Source organism: Eubalaena glacialis, chromosome 2, assembly GCF_028564815.1.
Source record: "Eubalaena glacialis isolate mEubGla1 chromosome 2, mEubGla1.1.hap2.+ XY, whole genome shotgun sequence".
Lineage (NCBI taxonomy): Eukaryota > Metazoa > Chordata > Mammalia > Artiodactyla > Balaenidae > Eubalaena > Eubalaena glacialis.
Window position 1 is genome coordinate 3,768,484 of NC_083717.1, and position 12,611 is coordinate 3,781,094.

The window sequence follows — 12,611 nt, forward strand, 5'->3', positions numbered from 1 at the left end:
TCAAGCCACTGGATGACTGAAGCCGGGTGACGGGTCCCGGTGAGATCAGAAGAAGCATTCAGCTCCGCACAGGCCAAACCAAACAAACAGAACGGTTCTCTCCTCAGGCTACTAAGTTTTGGGATGGTCTGCTAGGCAGCAATAAGTAACTGATACAGGATCATGTATTACCGCGGCGGGCTTTTAATGACAAATAGGAAGGTTTTAATTTGCTTTTTAATATTAGATTTGGTAGGCAAAGGGAACCACACCCTTTTATTGTTGCTGGGGAAAGGCACGACTTGTGGAACAAAGGCTTGTAATACATCGTCTGAGATCCAATGACTTATGCAAATGAAGCCAGATCTTTACACCAGCTTTTTTTCCTTAAATTATGATACAAAGTAACTTAATGACTAACTTTGCCTTAACTAGTCACACTGAAAGACCATTTCCGGAAATAACTCAACACAGAACATGAAATTACTATGGTGAAGAATGTGGATTATACTTAAAGAATAATTTATTACCTCAAATACATTCTTTTTGCTGGATTTATCCTTTGAAGCCATCTCAATCGTCGCCCCCTTAAGGTCCACCGTGAACTCTGGTTTGGACTGATTACTCCCAAACTTCGTTTTAGAAAAAAGGAAAAACCTTTATGTTATATTCATGTACATGTGTGTATCCAAAAAGAATAAGGCCAATTTTATATTAACAATAAATCAAAAAGGTGGTCACCTCAAATTCCTCTTCTCTTTTTATATTATAAAATAACAATTCCTACTTTAAATTGAAATTGAAAAATGTAAGACATGATTATATATAGTTCATAGAAAAGGAAACAAAATGGCTCAACCTCCATCATTATAAGAAAAATACAAAATAAAGCCATAGTAAAATCTTTTTTCACCCATTAGTGCAAAAACAACAAAAAAAGTTCGATGAAAAACTGCATTGGTGAGGCTACAGAGTAACAGGCCCTCATTTGCAAGTAGGATATAGATTGGAACTCCTAGAGAAGAAAAATTGCTAATACTATATTTACAAATTTATAAACACACGTATCCTTTGGCTTAGCAATTCTATTTTTTGGAATTTATTCTAAACTATCTATGACTAGGTAAAATGATGTGTTCAAAAGGCAATATTCTTATATACGTATAAATAATATCTGACAGAAAACCAAGTTCTTTTCCACCTAATAAATATTCTCTAAACCTGATTTTGTGCTTTCAAGGGTTATTTTCTTATCAACTATTTATGTTGTCGACAACTAACAATAACTTGTAAAAACAAAATCCTAAGCCCCATGTTCTTCTGTTCAGCCTTTGCTAGAAATAAAAACTAGAGCCACGTGCTCTAAAGCCTCAGCAATTTAATGAGGAACCGTGAACAGAAGAGGAAAACAGCTGACATGGGCGGTTTGAGAAGAAGCCGCACTTAGCTATTATATTTTGTTAACCAGATAAGGAAAAGATTAGAAAATATCAGAACATTTATGTTAAATATAGACCTACTCTGTATCTTGCTATCGTAACTTAAATTTCTGTTTAGTCTGTTAACTGAGAATAGAAAATAGCATTCCTATGTTAGTGTAGGGTTTGGGGGTTTTAAAATCTTTAAGGGCTGATGAATTGTAATCTTTAAGGTCATAAAGATTTGTTACAGGAAATTTTATTTGCTAAAATATTTTCAAATTATGTTTGTCATTGGAAATGGATCTTACCCCCCCATCTTGTGATAACTTACCGCTATTCATAACATTAATGACTACTTCGTAGTATCACATTTAATAAATGGTTTGACTTCATCTGTTCCCGTTTGCTTCATCTTTTCAGTGTGGACTTAAATAATATACTTGTTATAACTAAACAAAACTTAGGATATTATATGGAATTTATTAGTGGACTCAAAACAAAATTTAGGGTATTTCATGGAATTTTATTAGTGGTATCATAATAAAATTCACAACAAAAATTTCAACAATTCTACAAAGCCTTTGCCTTCCTTAGTACCTTCTGTCATTCAAAAGACATGTAATTAATCATAAAGCTATGATGGGTACAGATAACTTTCTGAGCAAATTTGATATATCTCAAAAGTCACAAAACTTAAATGGACACATTTAACAAAATGATAGAAATCAACTTAATTTAACTTGTCATCATGACATGCTCTGTAGATAGTTAGCTATAAGGTAAGATATAAGTAGCCAACCAAATAAGTTATAGCAACCAAATACAAATATCAATACTATCACATGACATGGAATGCTATAAAAATGCTTCAATGTGGTTGGCAAAATTTTGGGTTTGTTATCCGTTATTTCTCAAAATCTAGTCCTGCTTTTCTCTACTATAATCATCGCTCCAATGCATTCATGGCAAAGAAAACAGAACTACCGTGGCAAAGGACATGCAACAAGAACACATACAGTGACAGCGGACACAGGAGCAGATTTTACATATGCGACAGCAGGCCGGCGGCTGACAGAGTTTGTCCAAGAAGAAAGCAGCGAGAGCAGGAGCTCAGAGACTGAGCCCTGCCGGCAGAATGACTTGATGGGAAAAGGGAAGAAAATGACGATGTCATTACAGTGCACAATGGCAAAATGACGTACAAGAGAAAACCATAACGGAACCAGCGAGGACAAAAATAGGACTCTGTAAGCAGGTAACACAGGCCAAGCTGCACCTCCAAAATATTTTTCAAAGGCCCTAGAATTTATCTCAAGAGTATTTTCTGACTTCTGAATTTATTCTATAAATTCATGTTTTATTTTTAAGATGAATGCTTTATACAACTTACTTTAAGCTAACTTGTTCTCCCGTATACTCACAATAGAAGCCTTGGGGGAATGGAGAGGAGTCCCTGAGCCCCTCCTGTGGTCTGCGGGCCTCGTCTTCTGGTCCCTGTCTGCGTCCTCTCTCGGGAGAGACCCTGCCACCCAGCTTGCCCTCCCCTTCCTCTAGGACAGTGGATCTCAACCAGAGGCGATTCTGCCACTCGGGGACGTCTGGCAATGTCTGGAGACGCTTTCAGTTGGAGGTGGGGTGCTGCTGTTACCTGCTGAACCCCCCAATGCATAAGACAGTCCCCACAACAAAGTATTATCTGGTCCAAAGAAGCCACTACTTTTAGAAATTTGAAAGCATCGTATAAATGAATTTGAACAACTGCCAATATCTGTGGGGTGACTTTTGAAATACTCAAGGAATATGAGTATTTAAATCTGCAAGGAACACAGTGTATGTCGTGTCGTCTTGTGACTGTGCACGCGCTGGTCCCCCTGTTACAGTGTAAGCTCTGAAGACGGGGGTCACGTTACTTACTTCTGAACCCCCAAGCCTAACACCAGGCCCAGAACAGAGCAGGCTTTTATGTCTGCTGAACAAATGACGTGAAGGAAGTAAGAAAAGGGCAAGTATAATTTAAGTTACTGATATAACAACCCGGGAGATAACTAATATTTTCCGGAAAACAAGTGACGTCTACCTATCCCAAGGAGAAGGAAAGGCTCGCTGGATTCTGGATGATACAGCATTGGTGTAAAATTATCTTAGAGTGGAGCTGCGTGTGGCATATGCACATTTCATTTACTCAGTTTTTACTACCCATGAAACCAAAAATAAACACAAAGCATGCATGGTTTTCTAAACACAGAGCTTCAAACAGTACGGATGATTTTGCTCAGCATCCCATCGATGAGTATATGCCCTGGAGTCGACTGTAAGATTTGAACTGGCTATTTCTTCCAGTGGATCTCGGTATAGGTTTTTGCACCAAGTGTGAAACTAATCTGTAAAGAACCATACTTCTCCAGCATGGCCCCGGAACAAACCATCTGAACCCAACTGAAGGAGAAGCAATCTCTTCTAACATCAAAGGAAAAAACTGGCTCTGCAAGAGACTGACTTCTCACAGCATCTTCCTGAGAGACACTCAAGGGAAATTTTCACTATAGGTGATTTTTGTCTTTTGGGCTTATGTGTTAGCCTCAGGTTAGGTGTGATTTCACGGTATAAACAGGATAACATTTTACCTACGAAAGATCTAGCTGGTGACCAAGCAGGGAAACAAAGCTAGGATTCTTTCAAACCCTTTTTGAACAATCTTAATTACAGAGTTAATTAAGAAGCATCTTGCATATTTCATCAATTTTTAATATTCATGAGTGTTGTATATGCCAAAATATATTACACATACTTACACACTTTTTATTTGAATAATCTTACTAGCTTTTACTTAGGCCACTTAAATTAGTTTTCGTTCCCTTAATATGTGTTACATATGGGAAGAAAAAGCAAGGCAGTTTGAGATTTTTTAATTAGCCATAAAATAAAAATTAAGAATTGACTGTATAAACAAGCATTTTATCATATCTGTTTAGTTTTTAAGACTATAAAACACCGTGTGACTATATTTTATTTAATTATACCAACCTGAAATGATTACCATAATATACTGTATTATTAACAACATATTAATAAAATTTTATTTAAAGGCAAAAATTCAAAGAGTAAATCTCTAAAGTTAAAACTCCATTAAGAATTCTCCAATTTCAAAATTGGCTAGCTCAGTGAATTTTAAGCTACGCTTCTGCTATTACCACATGGTAATACAATAACACAACTTCAGCTGATAAACAGAAATACCCCACACCCTCTGTCGGCATTAGTTTTAATTATGAGTTCTGAATTATGTAAGGTCTTCAAGAGACCTTCATAAAATGCAACCAGCCTGTACTAATGGTTCTGTGCCAGGGTATTCACTTAACATCTTCACATTTTTTTTTTAAATTTCATTTTCTTTAAATCACACACATTATCTGCCTACCTCAATGATGCCTCACTTACCACAATGATCTATGTACCTGCTTTATCTGTATATACCACAACCTTCAATATTTAGGGGTCAGTAATTATCAAACAAACGACCATTATCCAGCTTTCTTCAGGAACTTTTTTATTATTTTAATCTCTAATTGCTTCTCCATTCCTTTTCTTTCATTCACTTCACTCAGTTTCAAATAAAAGTTGAGCCACGAGTAGGAAGAAGAAATTTAACTGCATCTTCTTCTAGAAATGCATTAATATAAACAAAAAAGTACCATATGCTTCACCTCAGGGGAAAAAGGAGAAATAATTATCAATTTACTTTAAGACAAGTCAAACAAAAATTTCAATCTTTTAATGTGGAAAGCATATCACAGGTCAGTTCCACTGTACTGGCTGACCAGAGAGCAAATCAAAGCATCAGTGAAGCAAAAGGGAAGAAACATTCCAGAAAGTTCACATTCGTGCTCAATCCAGCAGATTTTTGGGGTTGCCATATCAGAGTATTAGAGGACTAATATGCTCTGTGGCAGTCCTGGCTCAGAACAATGTTACATGGTTGCACTGTAAATGTAGATGACTAAAATTTGCTTGAATTTTACAAATGGATTTCTCTTTTATCAAACGTAAAGTCAATAGGTCCTGTTAATTTTAAATCAACTCCGTAATTGTAAGAAATATTGGTTAAGGCAGGATATAAAGCAGACTAAAAACATTAGACTAATTTCATTTTAAAACCTTTTTGGAAATACCCAGAGCATGGACCCTGGAGCCAAAATGGTACCCAGATCTGTCACTTAGTACCTGTACGACCATGAGCGAGGCACTGAACTGTTTTCTCATCTCCAACAGGGGGAGAGGGAATGATAAACAGTACTCTCCCAGAGTTAAGAGGATAATATATATACCATCCTCTACACTTAGAACAGGACCTAACACATTTTCAGCATTCAAAAAATGTTAGCTATTATGATATGTCACAAATTATAATTTTTGGTATTTGTATTACAAATAACCAAGGAGTAACGATAGTAAACACTCAAATATACGAAAAGCTTCAAAGTCCCACAAGTAATGGTGACATTTCTTTTTCTTCTCAAAGCTGGCTGATATCATATATAGACATGGAAACCTGACTAGTATCCAAGGGTCAGATCACAATTCAAGGTGGGGCTTGTCACATGACTGCTTATTTTCTGACTAAATATTTGAAAGAGCCAAGTCACAAACACAGGAAAGCTTTGGCATCCTGAAAACAAACCAAGAAATATATCTGTTCTCTAATGCCCAAGTAGTAAGGCCACCTTTCAGTTCAATGCATAAAATATAATTGGTTGGTTTTAACAATATGAGTCAGACTTTTCTAAGTAGCCCTTTTCTTTCTCTTGTGAGTCAAAATGCATCTTTAACTAAGAAAACCTCATTTACTCTTATTTGCAAGCTAGCGGTAGCTAGGAGGACTCTGGAATACTTCGTGAAGTTCAGGTGCAACACCATCCACATAATTTAAATGTAGAAAGCCTCCAAAGAAAAGAAATACTTACCCAACTTGTGCTACTTCCTTGAGTTTTGGTAAACAGTAAAGATGAACCCTGCAACACGGCCCAAGAAGACAACCAGTTCTTTCTGTAATGATAAAGATGGCCAATTAAAGCTCCATATCCAGTTTTTCCCACCAAATTTAACAACTTAAAACCTACTTAGCTGTTATCAATGTCGTCCACAATTTACAGTCTTACTGACATTCTAATTGTTTTTATTGGGGATATAATTCTAATGGAAATTACAATCATTTAACGGCCCCAAAACAAATGAAGTCAATGAGAGATGTAAGTTATCAGAATAACTGCACACCTAACTGTGTGCACTGGGGGTGATCCAGCACATTTGTGATCAAGGGCACTAATTTAGAGTCACACAGACTGAACACTGCATTTGGCAAGAATTCTTATTCACAGTTAAAAATTCGACAAGCATGCTCATCTTACCTCATTCTCTGTAGATACAGATTGTTTCATATCTCTTAGTTACCTTCCTTCCCCTAATAAGGCTACACCAGGTAAGTGGTAGATCGTATAAATTACATGCTGGTTGATAACTAAGGTTACTATTACTAAAATGAGGCTTTTAAAAAATCTTCCCTAAATTACAAAATCAACACACATACTACATCAAAACTCTGAACGTAGAAATGTATACAGAAAAAGGCCCCGTTTCTTCTCCTTCAACCCCCTCTCCAGAGGTAACCAGTGTTCACCTTATAAGGCAATATAACTGCTGGCAGGCTAAAATGAACGTCAAATGTATCTTCCACAGGAATTTATTAAGGCTCACCTTACAGCCAAACATATGGCCAGTTTTGTGAAAACTTTATAGGCACTCAAAAGAAGGTTTATTCTCCATATTCAGAATGTAGAATTTAATATCTACCAATTAGACCTACTTGATTATTTTATGACTTTTTATGTCCACTTGAACTTGAAAAGCGAAATAAAGTTTACTCCTACTGAGTCTCTATTTTTCCTTTTATTTCCTGTTGTTTTGCTTATGGTCATTAACACTACTTACTCAGTGAATGGCTATTTCTAATGATGAGATCTTCACTGTGGATTGATCCACAGTGCTTTATCGTTTTAAAGATGCTCAGTGCCTTCCCCCTGAGTTGAACCTGTCTGCTATTAAGATCCCTATTCCTGCTTTACTTTTTATGCCTTTGATATGCCTTTTTATTTGTTTTAACTTTTCTGAATCATTTTTCAGATGTCTCTTTTGTATGTAATATTGAATTGGGTTTTGCTTTGTGTTTCAGTCTGAGCACCTTTTTCTTTCAATGGATGAATATAGTGCATTTACATTATTTATACTGATATGACACATATGTTTGGTACCTGTTCTGTCATCATTTTATTATATTTTCATTTTATTTTATTATTTTGTTTTGTGTGGATCTCAAGATATTTTGGAAGGATTTATTTTCATTGGTAAATTTATTTTATATTCAATCTTATATTTCTTTAGATAATATCTAACTTCTCTATGCTGAAAAATGCTAAAATATATTCCCACTTTAAAAATATATATATATGTATTTCCACTTTTTAATTTTCAAAATCAAAAAAACTGTAGAATGTATATCTCAGAACAAATATTGAATATTTGGATACTGAATGAATGACAGTATCCAAATATTGAGTTGCAGGTAGAATTAGTCATACCTTTTTCATGGAACCAATTTTTACCTGAACAAACAACTGACGGATACACTGTGATTATTTAGACTTGACTACTTGGCAGGTAGACATTATCTCAAAAATAAATGAAGTGAGCCGTTCATTTCAAGGAAAATAAATGATAGTATATGTTCACAGTAACAAATAAAAGCTTTCAAACAGAAAGCAGAATTTTGGAAAACTTGGCACATCTGCCACTGTGAGGTTGACAATATTCCAAAACTTAGTGACGTTGATGATGATATTACTGATTTATGATTCTTTGATATTATAAAATAAAATGTGCCAACATTTGAAAAATAGGCAAACTTAGTAAACCAGTATTTTCCAAATGACCTACAAGATGCTACAAAATTATGCATAGGTAAAGATTCACTCACAATGCAACACAGACCCATGGATTTTAATGTAACTGAGTACTGAAAGTTCAAGGATAGTTTTTCAGAATCTTCATTGCAACTAACATTTTTGGCGTTTTGGTGTAGCAGAAAAATATGCACAATTATCTGAGAAGGCTATTAAAATATTCCTCCCTTTTCCAACTTTATCTATGTAAAGGAGCATTTTCTTTATATACTTCAACCAAAATAATATGTCGCAACAGACTGACTGCAAGCAGAGATGAGAATCCAGGTGTCTTCCATTAAGCCAAATAGTAAAGACTTCTGAAAACATAAAACAATGCCACGCTTCTCATGGAAGTTTTCTGCATTAGAAAATACAGGGGGTTTTCTTCATAAAAGATGTTATTCATGTTAACATGAATATAACATGTAACAGGTTATTGGTTTTAAAAGAGTTAATAGAGATTCTTAAAATTTCTCAGTTTTAATTTCTTACAGTAAATAATTCTAGATAAACTATATATAGACAAAAGTTCTTTGCACTAACCAATAATTTTTAAGAGTTTAAAGAGGTCCTCAGAGCAAAATGTTTGATAAACACTAAAATACAGGAAATTAAAACACCATTGTGCTCAGCTCTATATAAATAAATTTGAATATAATGAAATGGATGATATTCTTAGGAAAAGTATTCCAAAAAGTATTCCAAGTAGAAAATCTAAAAAACTATCACAGGAAAAATGACAACAATGAAAACAGGGAAAGTGGCCAAAGACCTATCTGCACTACATATGCCCAAAAGGGAGAAAGAAAAAAAGATCCAATTCACATGACTTCTACCAAGGAACAGCTTCAGGAACAGATAATTGCAGTATTTGTAAAGCTATTTCAAAGCACTTAAAAGAAAAACTTCCAAGTACCAAAATCTGACAAAGACAGTTCAATTAAAGCAAGTCTTAAAAACTCAACTACATGTAAATTTTAAACTCTTTCTTAAACAACAGACTGATCTCACTTTGGCTATAAAACCATAGCGTTTCAGCAGTTTTTTAAAACTGGGGAAAATGCAACTTACCTTACAAAGAGTTAATTTCCTTAATTTATTAACCAAAAAAACCCAACAACCCAACAGAAAAAGAGACAAAGGGTATAAACTGATAATTCGACAACAACAACACAAAAGAAATATAAATGGCTTGTGGTACTCTACCCCACTAAAAAGAAACGCAAATAAAAATACCATTTTCTCTCAAATCTCTATTAGCAAAGATCAAAGAGTTTGACAACATACTGAATGGGCAAAGGCATGGAGAAATCCAAGGCTCCTGAGGTTGGAACTGACTGAGGGCCTTAGGGCACAATTTGGAATTGTATGAAAATGACCAACTGCATATGGCCTAGCAATCCCACTTTCATAAAATATGTTCTACAGGCATATCTACATACTTGCAAAATGAACCGTGCAAGACACGGAGGGTAATACTGTTTGTAATAGCAAAAAATGGAAACATCCTAAATGTCTACCAATAGACAGGTATATTTACATACTTTCAAATAAATAACAGTTAAATAAACAATGATGCAACCATACAACATACAACTATGCAGCAGTTAAAAACTATGTGCCAGCTGTACATGCAATGAAATAGCACCATCTCCAAGATAAACTGTTAAAAAATTGTGTTAAAAAAAATTTAATCTATGCACATATAAATATATCTATTTTCTATCTCTGGAGGAAGACAGTACATCTCACTAGACATAACTGGTTACCTCTGGGGAGGGAAACTGATGGCTGGTGACTGACTTCTGACTACATGTTTTGTGTACGTTTGTATTTTGTCATGTGCATTTATTACTTATTGAAAAAAAATTTTAATAAAGTTAATGCCTGCTCAGAATCCTCTGCCTTATCACCTCTGAATTTAATCTTACCTTAAGAAATACGTCAAGACAAAGAAAAATTTTCCTCTACTTCCTGACAATCTTATATACATCATATTAGAAAATACATTTGAAATTCTTTGAACCTGTTAATCACTTCTACTAGAATATAATTATATTCAGTTTTTATTTATATCAATCAGATGAAACATGTGAGAACATTAATGATCTGTGTACTTACCGAACCTTTTTCCCATTTTCAGTAATTTTTGTTACATTTAATAATCCATATTTCTCTTGACCCTATGATATGGAATAGAGGTATTACTGTTTATAGATCATTCATACAATGAGGTCCAAATTCTTACATAGGACTGAATCAAAATGATCTGGTACTCTCAATATTAGCTTAAAAGAAAAGATCAGTCAGTGTGTAATATGGTTAGTTCTAGACTACCTTAAGAATGTAATTTCCTAATATGTCTGTAAAGTTTTTTTCAGTTATTCTTGTAATTAAACACTTGGTCTTCTCAAGTAATAGCAGCCATAAGGTGAAATCAAATTAAATTTCCATATGAATGCTACAAGTCAGCACTGGAAAAATGATTTATGACTTCCTGTTCAAAGCAAGTGACACGATGCTATAAATACCACAAAAAAGGAACTGTTTACTTTGCTGTCATTTTACAACAGTATAGTCTGAAAATTATTTAAGATATTAAGCTACTTTATCAGAATGTGAAAATAAGTAGGTAGAACAAATGCAGTGACTGTATTTAATAAATTACTTAAAAGTAAGTGGCACTATGCATAGAACTGGCCTTAATGTGGCATAAAGAATTCAATATGTACTTCATTAAACATATTATCAGATGGCAAATTGGGCTCTGGACAAACCAGATCTATTAGTCAGCTGATGTAAAAAACAGCAACACAGCTTTATCATCAAACCCTAGGAAGGCAAAAGTCACTGTGCTCAAGTTAAATGTTATCTTAAAATTCTTCCAGGTGGAAGTGAAGAAGCACTTTCTCATTGCTCTAGCCTTCTACAGTCAAATGAATTTAATCAAAATGAGTTTGTGCCTACAGCAATCATCCATTAGTGAGCACTGTATGAGAACGACAAAGCAGTCAATTTTACTTCAATTAACACACACACACACAATACACACACATACAGGAAAAAATATTCTCCATTCAGAATTTATTTCTAACTATTTACCTCAGCTATTTTCTCAATGTACTTTAATTAGAAAAAAAATTCTTTCTTGTATGAGAGATAAACATAGCATTATTTTCTCACTAATGTCTAAAAGATAATGTTTGAAAGTTTCGCCTGGTCTGATAATAACTCACATCTATAGACAAAGCTGACAAACTATTATGCTATTCACTTTTGTTATACTGGGAACTTGGGAAATATCCATATTACTATAATTTTTTCACAAAGCTTAGGTTGGATCTCCTTAGATATGCAAGCCTGATACGTTTCATAAGAGCTCTCTGTTGCCTCTCAATAAAAACATCAATGACACGGTGATAAGTATGCACAGGATGTTACGTAAGAACTTTCCCAATTTACCATCAGAAGCAGGGAGGAAAAGAAACCTTTCAACGATCCAGGAACTAAGTCACATTAATCTGGGAGGATGGGCACTGGTGATGTGAGCACAGGCGCTGGAAGGGCGGAGGTAGGAATAAGCCTATTAAACAACACCAAAGCTGGAACTATGCAGGGTGAAACAGCCGAGACAGGAAGGAAATGCCAGCATCCAAACAGGAAGAAAAATGCAAGGGACAGCAGCAGTGACAGACGGCCAATGCCTAAAGGGGAAAGAGACACTCTGGATCAGGGATTCTTACCTGGGTCATGGATGGACCAACACTGCACATAATCGTGCATGTACACGCATCGATCAAGGGAAAGGCCCAGAGCTCTCATGAAGTTCTCACAGGGACCAAGACCCAAGCACTAATGCTCTAAGTAGTAAGCACTCTAACGTGAACATAAAATAAGAACAAAATGTGCCACGTCCAAAATGTACCAATGCAATGACCATGACCACGCGGTGTGAGAAGTGCTCTGAGGAAGGCATCCCTAACTCCACCTGAGAGGGGAGCAGGGAGGAAGAGAAGCTTCCCGGAGACCCTGACCCAGGAGTGAGGAACAGGAGTTGGCCAGACAGAAACGGCAGACGGGTAAAGGCACAGAAGCTGGAAGAGCATCATCTCTACGAGGCTTAAGTTCCCTCAGCGTACGGGGTGCAGGGGAACAGCAGCAAGAGAGAGGGGGCTGTGGAAAGAGTGAGGCAGGAGCAGGTGACGCAGAGCCACCG

At 35.6% G+C, this 12,611-nt stretch overlaps 1 protein-coding gene across 6 annotated transcripts in view; it reads right to left on the minus strand.

Annotated features, from left to right (window-relative positions):
* Positions 1 to 12,611, minus strand: part of ARHGAP12 (Rho GTPase activating protein 12) — a 110,680-nt gene that overhangs the window by 12,924 nt on the left and 85,145 nt on the right. For all 6 annotated transcript variants that reach the window (XM_061178049.1, XM_061178041.1, XM_061178032.1 and 3 more), the window contains 3 exons: positions 10,517 to 10,578; positions 6,362 to 6,443; positions 510 to 611 (listed from right to left, as the gene is read on the minus strand). In XM_061178049.1, coding sequence (XP_061034032.1) covers positions 510 to 611; positions 6,362 to 6,443; positions 10,517 to 10,578 — 246 coding nt within the window. The remainder of the gene's footprint in view (positions 1 to 509; positions 612 to 6,361; positions 6,444 to 10,516; positions 10,579 to 12,611) is intronic.